The sequence below is a fragment of the Acomys russatus genome, chromosome 1 (assembly GCF_903995435.1).
Source record: "Acomys russatus chromosome 1, mAcoRus1.1, whole genome shotgun sequence".
NCBI lineage: Eukaryota > Metazoa > Chordata > Mammalia > Rodentia > Muridae > Acomys > Acomys russatus.
In genome coordinates this window covers 82,563,320-82,579,134 of record NC_067137.1, presented here as the reverse complement: position 1 = coordinate 82,579,134, position 15,815 = coordinate 82,563,320, and the positions used below count along the sequence as shown (strand labels likewise).

The 15,815-nt window shown below is 42.5% G+C and overlaps 1 protein-coding gene across 1 annotated transcript; it reads left to right on the top strand.

The window, feature by feature from the left end:
• The first annotated feature begins 1,061 nt into the window (after positions 1–1,061).
• LOC127189730 (dehydrogenase/reductase SDR family member 7-like) lies at positions 1,062–15,192 on the top strand. The gene is made up of 7 exons (XM_051146854.1): positions 1,062–1,107; positions 5,520–5,672; positions 6,541–6,647; positions 7,300–7,539; positions 11,348–11,470; positions 12,073–12,288; positions 15,175–15,192. The coding sequence occupies exons 1-7, from the start codon at positions 1,077–1,079 to the stop codon at positions 15,190–15,192; spliced, it is 888 nt and encodes a 295-aa protein (XP_051002811.1). The 5' UTR covers positions 1,062–1,076.
• The last annotated feature ends 623 nt before the right edge of the window (positions 15,193–15,815 follow it).

Here is a 15,815-nt window from a genome sequence, read left to right as displayed (position 1 = left end):
GTAGGGTGTGGCTAGAGGGCATACACAGGTAAAATCTGGTTCCGTAACAGGTTAGCAAGCTGGACATGCGTATTTTTGTTCAGAAGTGAGAAATTTAGGTTGAAAGTATTACTGAGTATGTGGTCCAGTTGTTAACCACAGCACACATCACAGTAGAGATGGAGGTCATGAAATCTCGATGTTATTTCAATATACGCATGGCTTATACACACACAGTGGGTCTACCAAAGGCTTGGAATGGGCCATGAGTTTAGAAAGTGAGTTGACCATGGAATAGCCAAAACATGGCAAGGTAATAATATGTCCTTCCAGAACATAGTGGCTTGCTCTGAGAGGAGATGACGCATCACCGAAGCTGAAAGCACCGAAGCTGACTGTGCAGACACAAGCACGCTCTCCCAGGTAGAATAGAATGTTGCCGCTCTGTGGCTTACTTTGAAATGCATAGCTGTGGTCAGATGCCAGGTGCATTGGCTCAATCTGGGTGATCCTTGAGCTAATTGGATGGTGTTTACACCATCAGAAAAATACAGTTGCTGTTCATGTTTATGCTCCCTTTCAAACATGAAGTTGCATAAGCTGTGATTTATTCAGAAAATATCAATCAATTAACCACTGTATCCCTGGTATTGAATATATAAAAAGAAAAGAAAACAAAACAAAACAAATCAGAGTACTTATTTTTTCATTCTTAAGTACTTAAGTCATTCATTTCTTTCTTTCTTTTTTTTTTTTTTAATTCCCATTGCAACATTTCATTAGACATCCAGCCACTGTCGGTGCTCGCTTGGAGCCATCATCCCTAGGTGGGAAGACAATGCAGCTCTAAACCAAGACTTAGTTTGTACCTGGCGCACCAGGTACACCCATTCTTCCCCAGCCCCGCCCATCTTCTGGGCGGAGCCAGAATCTAGGGCGGTATATAGCCCTGCAGCTAGCCAGCTCCCAGAGCTGTTGTTTCTTGCCTTCTACCAGCTTCGATGGAAAGGGAGTTTTGGCTGCTGGCGTTGTCTACGCTGCTGCTGTCAGCCTTGTGGCTGCTGAGCTTCCTGCGCACCGATAGTGACCTGAGACTGATGTGGGCTCTGTGGCTGGGCAAGCGTCCAGGTGAGGACATTCTTTGATCTCAAGCTCCAAGTGGGAGTCCTGATTTCCCCTGGGTCGGTCTTCCTGGGCCACCTCCAGTTGTGGAAACCTCCTTGAGCCAACTTGAGCCACTCCCAGGCTTAAGGGTTAGGGAGGAAGAGCATGCTCACAGGTAGACACTGGGTCCTAAGAACCCAGTCGAATTTTCCTGGTCTCTTATGACAGTACCCAAAGTTTCTTGGTGACCTTTGCTTGAAAGTGATAGTGCAGAAGACAGTGTTTTCTATGTTGAGTGGGTGAAGACTGGCTGGGGAAGTGGGGGAAATGACAGGACTGATACTATCTTTTTGCTGTCCTGCTTTCCTGCAAAACTCATCCCTAAAGACCACAATCTTACTCCTCCCACAGGGGAAGAGGATGTACTCAATCCTGATAAGATTTGATGAGCTGGGGTGGGTAGTGGGCTCACCTTTTCTGAGGAATAGGGAAAGGGGGCCCGAGGAAGAGGGAGGGAGGGTGGGACTGGGAGGAATGAAAATCTTATTCCTCATTGTTACTTTTATAGAACTGGCAGGCAATGCACAGAAAAACTTAGACGAGCAGGTAGCTGTCCAAGGTAGGCTTTCTCTTTCAAATGAGAGCATTTGATATCGCTTTCTTGTTTGATAATAGAACCTTCTCTTGATTAATTGCTTCATTTAGGCAGCCAAAGGCTCATAGATGTTTCATATTGGGTGGTTTTGTGTAAACTCAGACTTGGAGAAGGAAGCAGAATTAATCATTTTATTCTGCAATCCTACAAAAGCCATTCAACCTGTCTAAAGGGCAATCGATGACAAACAGCTACAGGGTCAGTAAAAATAAAATATATGACATTAGTTATATATAGTGCCACAAGTCATATTAAAACAAGTCATAAAATGTTAATAGCTTTTAAATTTTTACTTAATTTAAAAAATTAGTCTTTCTTAAACTTAGATTGACAAAAGGTTAAGCTCCACCAAATTTCTTTTTATGTATATGAAAATACAGTTCTGTGTACAGAATATAGGTGAATATACTATGTGTTTGTGGAGTTAAAATTTTTATAGGGCATGGCTTTAGGGGAAAAGGGCTCAAGAGGCTTAGGATGGGATAAGGGTTGAAGAAAATAATATGAGGAACATAGAAATAGACACATTCCTAAAGCTGCATAGACTGGAATATGGGCAAGCTCTATGAAGATTTTAAAAGGAAAAAATGTTCCTTTTGGTAGATTATGTATATTTTGTCTACATAAAAATTAAGAAAGGTAAAAATACAAAATTCCAGTGTACAAAACAATAAATGGTAAAAAGCACTGGTCCCCAGTCTTCGTGAGTGTTTTCTCTCATGGCCAGGGCCATTCCTGACTCTCCTGAAACCTTCCGGGAAGAATCTCTGCGTCCCCATGCCTGGATCTCACATGGCAGGATTTACGGTTTGTTTTCAGTGATGAATACAGTTGGCATTTCTTCAGTGCCAACTATGTGCCCCTTTAAGGCTCCGAGAGTTTTTCAGCCTTAATTCATTTCCCCAACCATCCTGCAGGGGGTGATTTCCTGTCTGCTCTGCAGCTGTGATAAACTGAAGGCACCAAGCATATGCTCCTGGGCTAGGTGAGGGGGCTGGAAGCTCAGCTTTGACAGGCTCCGGGAGGCTCAGCTCACACAACAGAACTTCTTTAAACTCCTTTGTTGAGCCAGTTTGAAACAGCACACTGGATCCCATATTTTAACACCTTTAGACCCAAATTGAAATCTGAATATATGTGATATTTTGTTTGCTATTTTTGTCAAATCCCACATTATTAAAAACATACTTATTTTTATTAATCCACTGAGAATTCCATGCATACAATATATTTTTATTGTATCAATCTTTCCTCCCCAGTGCCTCCTAGATCCTCCCTTCCTACCCCTAACTTGATGTTTGCTTTTTTCTTTGCCTTTTTTTGTTTGCTCACCCTGCCCCACCCCCAAAATTTACAAGGGCCAATTTGTGTTTCCCATATACTCATGCATGTGGGGCCACCCAGTCAAGCCTGGCTGACCTACCATGGGCTTTACCTTTAAAGAAAAGTGACAGTCCCTTTCCCAGAAGCCATCAGCTGTCAACGGCACCTCAGGATAGTGGCACATGAGACTCTTACCCTCTCCTGGGTGTAATGCTGGATTATCTTGTTGTCACGGCGCAGTCAACCCCAGCTGCCGTGAGCCCATGAGTGAAGAGGTGCCGCCACACAGAGAAAACAGTTTCTGTTGCACTGGGGATCGGACCCAGGATGTAGTTAGGCAAGCATTCCACTCATGGAGCTAAATCCCCGGTGCCCCGTGACTCTGACTTTCTTAAAGACAAGAAGTTCACACCGCTGTGGTCCAAGGTTCAGAAGGACACTTTCGATTGTTTTCCCCAGCACCACTGCCCGCCTTTGTGTGGCTGCCATACCATTTAGGCGGTCTTCATAGGGTTAGAGATGCTTGAGGACCGTGACTCACATGTCTACCCTGTACAATGCATTTCATGTGAACTACCACAGCCTCCTACTATGAGAGCACATACACGGGGAAACTTGTTTACAATAAGACATTATCTGACAGATAGCAGATATGAGTGGCAAAAGGAAAAATATTACTTTTAAGTGTGGGATGATCATATCATACCATTGACCAGAATTTCGTAAATCTAGATCCTTACCAACAGATGCACCACAAAAAATTGAAATAATAGAATTGAAAACTGGAAAGGACCCAGTTACTTAATCTGAAGTAAGGAGTAAGAAAATTAAGCCCAGGCAATTTGCTTGTACATAGTAGCTTTAATTTTCTTTATCAAATACACAGAGAAATAGTCTTAGAATGAAACCACTGGAGTTAGAGTGAAGGCTGGAAAATTTACCAAGAAATCTGAAACATACAAAATAGAAAACATATTCATGCTTTTTAAGAAATATTAGATTTGAGCCGGGCGGTGGTGGCGCACACCTTTTTTTTTCTTTTTTTTATTATTAATTTATTCATATTACATCTCAGTTGTTAGCCCATCCCTTGTATCCTCCCATTCCTCCCTCCCTCCCGCTTCCCCCCCATTCCCCTCCCCTATGACTGTGACTGAGGGGGACCTCCTCCCCCTGTATATGCTCATAGGGTATCGAGTCTCTTCTTGGTGATCTATTATCCTTCCTCTGAGTGCCACCAGACATCCCCATCCAAGGGACATAGTCAAATATGGGGCACCAGAGTTTGTGTGAAAGTCAGATCTCCTTCTCCACTTAACGGTGGAGAATGTCCTGTCCATCAGCTAGTCTGGATAGGGGTTTGAAGTTTATGGTCTGTATTGTCCTTGGCTGGTGCCATAGTTTGAGGACCCCAGGGCCCAGACCTGCCCGTAGTTTTCCAGGACCTTCTGGATCCTTCTATTTCCTCATTCTCCCAGGCTTCTCACACCTAAAGTCTCAATAGGATGTCCTCCCCTCTCACCCACTTTCCTGGTAGGTAAAGTTTTTCATGGGGACGTACCCCTTGGACTAGTGTCTCGATATAAGTGAGTATATACCATTTAACTCTTTTTGCTTCTGGGTGAACTCACTCATTATGATAATTTCTAGTTCAATCCATTTGTCTACAAATTTTGGAAATTCCTTGCTTTTAATAGCTGAGTAGTATTCCATAGTGTAAATGTACCACAGTTTCTTTATCCATTCTTCTACTGAGGGACACGTAGGCTGTTTCCATGTTCTGGCTATTATGAATAAGGCAGCTATGAACATGGTTGAGCATATGTCCCTGTTGTGTGGTAGTGCATCTTCTGGGTATATTCCAAGGAGTGGAATAGCTGGGTCTTGAGGAAGCCCTATTCCCATTTTTCTGAGAAAGCACCAGATAGATTTCCAAAGCGGTTGTACTAGTTTGGCGCACGCCTTTAATCCCAGCACTCTGGAGGCAGAGGCAGGTGGATCGCTGTGAGTTCGAGACCTGGTCTACAAAGTGAGTCCAGGACAGCCAGAGCTACACAAAGAAACCCTGTCTCGAAAAACAAAACAAAACAAAACAAAAAACCCCCAAAAAAAACAAAAAAAAAAAAAATTAGATTTGAAAATTTAAGTTCCGCATAGTAGGTTGTCATATTTAATGACATGGTTTAAAGTTTCTTATGCTTTTCTTGTTGTTGTTTTTGAATCAGAGTCTTCCTGCATAGCTCTGACTGTTGTGGAACTCATTATGTAAGCCAGGCTGGCCTTGAACTCACAAAGATCCACCTACTCCTGTTTTCCGAGTGCTGGGACTAAAGGTGTGTGCCACTACACCCTGCTGTCCTATTTAGTCCTCATTCCTATTTGTTTCTCTTTGATGTGTGAGTATCATTATTCCATGTATATTCCTGCCAACCCAACCCACCCCGCCCTTCCTCCACAGAACAGGCACTGACTGGCATGGTGGTGTGGGTGACTGGAGCTTCAAGTGGCATTGGCGAGGAGCTGGCTTTGCAGCTCTCTAAACTCGGAGTCTCTCTGGTGCTGTCAGCCCGAAGGGAGCAGGAGCTGGAGCGGGTGAAGAGAAGATGCCTGGGTGAGGAAACTCCCACCAACAGCCGGGCTTCCCAGATGTGAGAATCCAAACTCAAGTGCAGCTGTGGGAGTGAGGGAAGGTGGGAGGACTGTGCTGTACAGTTCACGCTGGCTCCAGGGCGGCGTCAGGTGCACTGCCCGCCTCCTCTTCTGTTGCCTCTTAGGCAGCCACACTTGTTTGGTTTTTCCTTCTCCTTCTCCTCCCTTTTCTTCCTTCTTCTTCTTCTTCTTCTTCTTCTTCTTCTTCTTCTTCTTCTTCTTCTTCTTCTTCTTCTTCTCCTTCTCCTTCTTCTTCTCCTTCTTCTTCTCCTTCTTCTTCTTCTTCTTCTTCTTCTTCTTCTTCTTCTTCTTCTTCTTCTTCTTCTTCTTCTTCTTCTTCTTCTTTCTTCTTCTTCGAGACCAGGTTTCTCTGCCTTGGCTGTTCTGGATTTGATATGTAGATGAGGCTGGCCTCAAACTCACAGAGATCACCTGCCTCTGTCTCTTGAGTGCTGGGATTATAGGCATCAGCTACTGTGCCCAGCTTATGTATAATCTGGCAGAGGGCCTCAGAACTTGTACCCGACCTAAATGAAACTCGCCGAGCTAGCACTTCGGTAAAGTGCTTCTTGGCTGGTATGAAGTCCTGAGTTCAGTTGACAGACTTCTAAGTGAGCTGTGAGTTTGTTGTTGTTGTTTGGTTTTGGTCTTGATTTGTTTTGCTGAACAAAACAAATCTGGTCTTGATTTATCTCGCCAGAGTTCTTTCTCAAGTTTACCTAGATCCACTCATCGCTCTTGGAAGGGGCTGGACCTGATGAGAACAGGAAAGAGCTTGATTGGATTGTAGCATGACTTTCCCACTAACATGCTGACATGTCTTTATTTAGAGAACGGCAACATAAAAGAAAAAGATGTACTGGTTTTGCCCCTTGACCTGGCTGACAGAAGTTCTCATGCCAAGGCTACCGAAGCCGTTCTCCAGGAGTTTGGGAGAGTAAGTAGCAATTTTTGTTGATGGAATGTGCATTGTATCACTTTCCCCAGCTTGATTGAAATTTTCAAAGAGATTCTTATCTGTGGTGAGTCATTCAAAGACATTCAAGCCTCTGGAAGGCATTGGTGGGTCAGGTCTATCGCTCGGATCGCTGGCTGTAGGACTTTAGGCCGTTAGTATCCTTCTTAGACACCCTCAATTCCTATTATAAGCAAAAGAGCCAAAAATTCACCACAACTTTGATATTTGCAAGCTTTGGTGTATTTTGTGAAATATTACTCAAACCGAATAGGTGGATTTTATTGATTTTTGTCTTCTTTTTTGTTGTTGTTGTTGTTGTTTGTTTGCTTATGTTTTGTTTTGTTTCAAGACAGGGTCTCACTGTACAGCTCTGGCTGTCCGGGAACACATGTAGACCAGACTAGCTTTGAACTCACAGAACTCTGTCTTACTCTGCTTCCTAAGTGCTGGGATTAAAGGCTTGCATCACCATGCTTGGTTTGATTTTTATCTTCCTTTTGTTGACTTTAGAAATGTAACACTGCTGTACTGATTCATCAAATTAACAACATAACCACCCATCACTAGGAATTCCACGAGTCCAGTCATAGACCGTCTCTAAGGAATCTTCTTTCTGATTTTGTTTAACTAGATTGACATTCTGGTCAACAATGGCGGAATATGCCATTGTTCCTTTGCTGTAAAAACCAACATGGATGTCTTCACGAAGGTAATGGAGGTGAACTACCTAGGGACCGTGTCCTTGATCAAGTGTACTCTGCCTCACATGATGGAGAGAAAGCAAGGCAAGATTGTGGTCGTGAATAGCATCACAGGGATTATGCCTGTGCCACTTTGCAGTGGCTACACTGCCAGCAAACATGCTCTTCGGGTAAGCCTGCATCAACCCAACTCTGTTGGCCTGGTCTGCGATGTGCATTAAGGATTTGTCCATTGGTGGGTGAGGTCAATGGAACCAGAGGGTAAATGTGGGGCTATGGAAAGGGAAGAACTTTGACAGTACAGCAACAGCAAATGAGCAAAAGTATTTGAGCTGTTCATCTTCATTACTTATTCAACAGTTTTGGTGTTTGTTTGTTTTTTTTTTTAATTGTATACCTGCATGGTGTTATACACTGAGATGAACCCTGGGGAGAAAAATCGGTTTCGCTCTAGCAAGCATACGTTGTCTTTTGCATTAGCCCTTTGCTACATTTTTTCAAGGCAAACCGAGCCAACCCTTTCTTACCTGGTTGTGTTCTATATCATGTCTGCTGGGTGATTGGTCCTGGGTTCCGTATCCCTTCTAAGGAAACAAGTACTCTATTCATTCTGGTTTTCTGGAAAGAAGAGAAGCAAGGCAAAGCCTAGGAGAAAAGCCTGATCTCTTTTTTCTCATGAGTAATAAATATCAGAACAAATGAATTCTTAGGTTGATTTAAGAGTGAAACAAATCGGGGAGGTTGTGGTGCACGCCTTTAATCTCAGCACTTGGGAGACAGAGCCCATCGGATCTCTAAATTCAAGGCCAGCCTCATCTATAGAGTGAGTTTCAGGACAGCCAGGGATACACAGAGAAACCATGTCTCGAAAAATCAAATAACAAACAATGAGTGAAACAAAGCAATGGTAAGGCTGGTGATTATGAAAAGCATAAAATTTAACTCATCCCTTGAAGGTGAATCTCCCTCCCCCTTTTTTATTGAGTCAGTGTCTCTCGCATTTAGCGCATATTTGGCTCAAACTCTGTGTATCTGAGGGCTTGGACTCCTGATCATCCTGCCTTCAGCTCCCATGTGCTGGTTGTACTGGCATAGACTAACACACATGGCTTGAAAAAGATTTTAATAGAATATCTTATCACTGCAGTTGTATGATGCAGTGGTTCAGGTAGCCATAGAAATGAAAGGTGTGGTCCAATAGGACCCTCCTCTGCCATACAGAGCAGACAAGTGCAAAGTGATGAAGGGATGCAGCTGAGATGCTTTCCTCAAACTTAGTAATGGCCTTTCAATCAACCTTCTGTAGAGACAATCCCATCTCAGACAGACAGACGCAGTCAAGATACAGACCTCACCTGTTGGCCCTCAGGCTTATAAGACATGTAGAATACCGTTTGTAAAAAAAAAAAACAGAAGAGCTTTTTCACCTGCCTTCCCAGGCTGTTTTAGTACTGGATTTAGTGGGCTAGCAAAACGTGCCCAGCTGATGGGCCTGTGAGATGATGTAGCCGATAAGAACACCTGCCCTTCAGTGGAAGATGAGAACCAGCTCCCCAAAGGTGCTCTCTGACCTCCACATGAGGTCTCTCTCTCTCTCTCTCTCTCTCTCTCTCTCTCTCTCTCTCTCTCTCTCTCTCTCTCACACACACACACACACACACACACATACACACATACACACACATATGCAAAATGGTAATTCCAGTTTTAGGGCTGATTGAGGATTTTTAAAAGTAGAGCAGTACTTTTGTAGTTGAACACTGAGGTCAGGAGGCTCTTTGTAAAAAACACATTTACCCTTTTCAATTTCTAGTCAGTTTTAAAGTGAATTTATTACTGAAGCTAATACACTATACTTGATGTGATTTTACACAAAGAGAGAGTTTAGTGTTTCTGCATTGGCTGCTTGGTGTCTTGTTTCTTTTGCCACCAAGCACCAGAGGCAAAAGGAATGGGAGCTCTCCATACCTTCATCAGGCATTTTGTTTTGGTCCAGCCCTGGGTCAGGCACCATTAGACTCCGACTGGACTGCAGAAGCCTTTACCATTCCTGAGCTGTATGGTGGGGGTAGGGGTGAGGGTGGGGAGGATGCCACATTTATTGGCAGCAAACCTTCCAATGTTGCTAAGTCAGATAAGGATGTACCTTTGGTAAAGAGAAATAGAATGGGCTAGAGGTTTATGTCCAATATAGTTAAGAATGACTTCTGCTTGCTTCAGCTAAAACTTCCTTTCCTTTTACCTAGAAAAACAGATGCTTGCAAACCCTTAGGAAAACAAATACACTATAGAAACCACTCAAAAACCTTATCAGGTTCTGTAAACATGCTTAAATACATCTTTGTTTTTTGTTTTGTTTTGTTTTTGTTTTTAGGATTTCAGAGACAGGGTTTCTCTGTGTAGCCTTGGCTGTCCTAGACTCGCTTTGTAGACCAGGCTGGCCTGGAACTCACAGCGGTCCACCTGCCTCTGCCTCCCAAGTGCTAGGAGTAAAAGCAGGCACCACCACACCAGACTGCTTAACTACATCTGAACTGCAACTTAACTATGGGAAAGCTGGCCATAAATTTCCAAGGCCACTTGCAGAAGACCACACAGACCACAACTCGAATCCAACAACACTGTTACAGTTAAAGTAACCAGTGCTGAAAAAGCTATCAGTTCTGTGTGAGTCTGCCCTCTCCCGCCCACCGCCCCCCCTCCCTGCCCACCGTACCCCCGCCCCCCAGCAGATCACTAGCTGGGCTGCTTTCCCAAACACCTTGGGTAAATGATTTGTGCATTTCATTAGCTGGCCTTCTTTTAAAACAACGTGGTCTGGGAATAGTTCCTATTTTAGAAACAGATGAGGAAAAAACATATTTCTGTTTATTCACTCTTGGTTTACAACTCTCCAGTATCTTTAAGTCTGGAAGTTTGAACTATTCTTTTTAAAAGCATGTTTGTTTGTTTGTTTTTTATCAAGTTCTTCCCCCCCCCTCTTTTTAGAGTTTTACACATGCACACAATGCGTTCTCATCCTATGCAGTCCCTGTAATTTCTCCAAGGTCATTCCCACCCTCCCCAACTTCCTCTTTCTTTAATAACTCACTGAGTCCATTCGTGATTCACAGAGAAACTTCTCTAATGAGGTCCAAGAGCTGTACCAATGTATGGATACGTGTGTGTGTGTGTGTGTGTGTGTGTGTTTGTGTTTGTTTGTGTGTGTAAATATATATAATATAATATCATGTGGGTGCTGGGAATCCAACCAGGATCCTCTGAAGAGTGGCCAGAGGTCTTAACTACTGAGCCATCTCTCCAGCCCTAGAGATACAAATTTAGAGGACAATTAGGTACTATGTCCATAGAGCAGAAATAATACTAGGTTCAGAAAAAGAAAAAAAGAAAGAAAGAAAGAAAGAAATAATACTAGGTTCATTCCTGATCCAGCATCATACAGAATATTTACTTCACATAAATTAATTCGCCAGTATAAAATGGTAATACAAATTGTAAAATGAATTGATCTGTGGTAGCCATTATAAAGTTTCATTCCTCTTTTTTTTTTTTTTTTTTTTTTAATTTCTTCTTTTTTAAATCTACTCAGGGAATGAAGAAACACCCCTTCACTGCTACCAGGGACCCTCTGTAAAGCATAGATGAGAGTAGGGAAGTGAAGGCTGGTATGAGGAGGGTATACATGGGTCTTCAGGGATAAGTCCAGCTCTGCTTGGTGCTTGTCTGCCACAGAAGCGCTGAAGACAGAAGCTGCTGTTAGCATCTACTGAGCCCCTAGGACCTGGCAAGGTCTGAGAGTACCTGCTCTGGTTGCTTCTGTGCTTATGGCTGTTTGCATTCCATGGCCTGTGTGCACACCCCATGTCCTTTACTCAAGTATTGTAGAACAGTTCCTCAAATCATGAGACTATGAAAGGAGGCCTGTGTTTAATTTAATTTTATTTTTTTCCTTCTTTTCTATCTTTTATTGCCTATTAGGGTTTTTTACATGCACTCCAAACTGAACTTTTTAACTACCCAGGCATAACAGTGTCTACCATTTACCCAGGACCTGTGCATTCGAGTATTTACCAGAATTGTTTTACTGGAGAAATCACTAAGGTAAACATTTTTAGCTGGGAAATGGTTGGAATGTTTTACTATTTATCCCATATTGCTGATTTGTATCGATCAAGGTTTCTGTCAGAAGTGGTTATGAATTAGCCACATAAGCCCTTGTGCTATGAGTCATGTTAAGTATAATGTGTGGCATCCAGTCTTCATAAGGCTAACGGAATCATGACAGGATCAGCTCTAAGTTGGCCACCCTGTCCACTGTTGTGCCATAACTCTGTAGCTGCTAATAAAATCCCTCCTATCTTCCTCTACCTCTTCACCACAGATGGGTAGTAGGACTTCATTTTTTGTGGGATTTTCATGTGGTTCTTGAGGTGATAGCAATCCTTAGGCACTGTGGTAAAGTGATGAGGAACGCTGGTCTTTCAGTTAGCCAGCACAATGTCAGCTGGTCCGTGTAGGATCCCTGTGAGTCCAGGTGGGATATCATGGACACATATGACACCCACTGTCACCTGTAGAAACTTGTAAGGCTCCATACTGCATGAGTCCCATTGGCAAACAGCTTTTGGCTCCTACTTAACATAACATTTCTGTAAAATAGCCTGATAAGTCTTTAACATACTTTTCATTTTGAACTTTTTTAGACTATGGTGGATAACATAAGTGACTTACCCAAAATGGCAACAAGCCGCTGTGCCCAGCTAATACTAGTCTCCATAGCCAACGATTTGAAGGAAGTCTGGATAGCTTGTCAGCCTGTTTTGTTTGGACTATATATGTGGCAGTATCTGCAGATCTTGGACTGGATAACTTCAAAGATGACATGGAAGATCATTATTAAAAGCCTTAAGATTGATACAGTAAGAGTGACTTACTTGTTTTCTAGTAGCATGTGTTCCTCTTGCATGAAAATACAAAGTCTTCAAACACTTTAGGATAGTTTTTGCTAATTTCCAGATCCAGCTCACAGTATAGATATTAAAAAAATACATCCGAAGTTTTCTACCATCCCATGTAACTGACAGTTTACCATAAATTACCACTGGTCTAAGAGTTCCAGAAGTTTTACATGTCAAGCAAAGGCTGCCATGTTTTCTTCTGCATTTACCGCTTGACAGTAGAAATACCAGAGAACTTCGCCCTCTGTTCCCTCTCATCATCTCCTACCCAGCTTTCCCATATTAGCTCAGGAGTCACTTCCTTGAAGGGAGGTCTTCCCTTCTCAGCCACTTCCCCCAGGGGCAGGTGCCCCTCAGCCCCTGAGTTTTCCACTTTCAAAACAACCCACTACACTAAGATGATGCATACATACTGCATCCTGTATTTCCTCTGTCTCGAACCCGGAGCAGCACTCTGCTCATCCCAGATGTGTGGAGAACAAGGCTGATTACCCATTCTTTCCACATCTCTCCTACAACACCAAGGGGGAAATACTAATTGTTTCTTTAAATATACACATAAGAAAGGCTGTTATGTATTATTTTCATTGTTGAAATTGTTTCTTCTCTATGCTTTGTTACAGCATTAAAAAAAAAAAGATTTGTTTTTACTTATGTATTTGTGTGTATCTGTTACATGTTTATGGGTGCCTGTGAAGGCCAGGAACCCCTGGGAATGGTTGTGAATCTCCTGAGGTGGGTGCTAGGATTCAAACTCAGGTTCTGTTGAAGAAGAGCAAGTGCTCTTAACTGTTAAGCTATGTTGCCAGCACTTGTTACTAAAAAACATAGTTATTACATAGTGGCACATCTCTTTACTCCCAAGGAGTCTTGTAGGCTTAGAATTTAAAAAAAAAAAAACAAACTGCTTTATTTAGGGTTCTTAAACACATTCACCTCCCTTTCAACCCACTGACCAACGGTAGGAGAGAATGGAGGTTAATAGGAGTAGGGAAACACCAAACAGCAGCCCGAATCAGTATCAGTGGCCCAGTCCAGCAGAAACCGCAAACCTTCACCAAACTGGGGTGAGTAAGTGAACTCACCTGGAGCATTTCTCTCTGCAAAGTCAGGTGTCAAAAAATGAAGACCAGGGAAGCAATGCAAACCATCGCAAGGTGTAGCAACACAAACGCACTGTCTCACTGCCTGTGGGCTTCTATTCATTGCCTCTCACGGTGCACACATGGGGGGGGCGGTGTTTGCAGCTGGCAAAAACCACGCTTCTAGCAGGACACAACATTGCGTGCCTTCTCACGGACAGCTTCCAGCAAAACATTGTGTGCCCTCTGTTTTCTGTTAACAAAGGTCATGAGGCTGTCTCCAGCGGTGGAAAAACTGTCCCACATCCCATGCTTGGGGCCCAAAACAAAAAACATTCACGTGACACAACTAAGTCTTCAAAGAAACTAGAAACTTCCACTTCAGAGACTGGGACTAAATGCCTCTTGGGAGGCAGAGACAGGTAGATCTCTGAATCTGAAGCCAGCCTGATCTGTGTAGACCAGCCTGTTATACAATGAGTTTTGAGTTCTCAGATAGCCAGGGCTACACAATAGAGAAAATATGTCTAAAACAACAAACAAACAAACAACGAATCTAGCCAAGCAGCCAAACAACAAAACTCGGATAAAAATCACTATAGAAGAGGACCAAACTTTATAGATTATGTAATCTACCAGTAAGTAAGCAGTCTTCTCTGTTTCTTCGGCAGCTAATTACCTCTATCTTTCTATGTTGTAGTGAGAATGAATTGGGTAAAGGAAAGCCAAGAGTAAACTTTAACAAAATGCTTAAAGACATTTACATGGTATCCTAAAATGTAGGGGTTGACATGTCACTAGGAGGGCCTGTTTCTGTCTATCAGGTTGAAATGTGGACCAGCTTCCCTTGTGTCCAGTCGCTCACAAGCATTCCTTCTGGTAGTTCTGAATCTTGGTCATGTGAGATGCTTTAGGCAGACTTCATGGAAAGCTGCCTGTATTTTATGCATAATGTAAATGCTAAATAATGTGATTTTAATGTTAGTATGATTTGATGGAGAATTTGATTATAGAATGATTTGATTTAAGTGGTTCTTCACCCCTCCCCCCCTCTCTTTTCTCCCTCCCCCCCCCCACTCTCAGCACCCTTTAGTGGCCTCTAATTCTTTGTCTAAGGGTGGGAACTTATGATCCTTTTCTTCCACTTTACCATGGGTACTGGTGTTGCCCTTGCTCAGGTAGAGTTTTTATTTCCCCAAATATATCAGTTCTAAAGTCTTTAAATGATTGTATATATTTAGAAGGACAGTCAGCGTGGATGGGATGGACTAGCCAGAGGAGTACCAATAAGAGAATGCATGAAATGCCATGCACAGACACTAACCATTGGTATTTATGCCACATAGAAATTATATTAATGCTAAGCCCAGGGGTGATATTTGTGTGCCAATCTAGATTTTTGACTGTGATTGTTAAAATGCAGTCAAATACAGCATTTGAGCACAATTTTAAATATTCTTAGTGGGTATTTGTTAATGATGCAGATCACAGAACAGGACTGCATTTCAAACACTGGGCTGAATAGGAGAACTTTGACCTTTTTTTTTTTTTTTTTTTAAGGATTATTTACTTATTTTATGTATATGTGTGCTCTGTTTTCATGTACACCAGGAGAGGGAATCAGATTCCATTACAGATGGTTGTGAGCCACCATGTGGTCACTGGAAATTAAACTCAGGACCTCTGGAAGAGCAACCAGTGCTCTTAACTGCCGAGTTACCTCTTCAGGCCCAGACTTTGACATCTTATTGTTAATGTTTTACAGATGGCAGAATCCCTTTGAAGTCTGGAAGGATGATGAAGGGAGCCCTAGCAGTTTCCCAGCCCAGAAAGGATGCTGGGAAGCATAACTCCAGTGCTCTCCTCATGCACAGAAGACTGACTGAAGACCAAAGTACAATGTAATATTTGTTATCTTTCAAAAGAAGGTTGGCCAGGTAGCTCAGGCTGGCCTCTAACTCAGGGTCCTACTGCCACAGCCTCCTGAATGATAGCATTTGAGGCACGAGATCCTCTTTTGTGCTTCATTGTAATCTTCGATCCTTTTCAACATGTAACAAATAAAAAGTAAGATAGTGCCATGAATATTGAAAAAGGGATAATATATACTACACAATTGAATAAAATAACATTCAATTAAAAGTTTTTGTGTATATTTATTTATGTTTGTAGACCTAAGGTCAATTTCAGTTGTCATTCCAAAAATACGATACACCTTGATTTTTTTTTTGGTTCGTGTTGCTTTAAATTTTTTTTTTTTTCATTCTTCTCTCATACATTACATCCTGACCACAGTTTCCCCTCTCTCCCGCCCTCCCATTGCCCCTGCCACCTTCCCTCCTCCTCAGATCTACTCCTTCTCTGTTTCCTTAAAAAAAAAAAAAAAAAAAGAGCAGGCAGGCAAAA

Bases quoted from the DNA above. Each gene is read 5' to 3' on its own strand.
- LOC127189730 (XM_051146854.1), top strand. From the start codon at position 1,077: ATGTGGGCTCTGTGGCTGGGCAAGCGTCCAG. The intron at 1,108-5,519 runs GTGAGGACATTC...CTTCCTCCACAG, and splicing joins GTGGCTGGGCAAGCGTCCAG to AACAGGCACTGACTGGCATG. The intron at 6,648-7,299 runs GTAAGTAGCAAT...TTGTTTAACTAG, and splicing joins TTCTCCAGGAGTTTGGGAGA to ATTGACATTCTGGTCAACAA.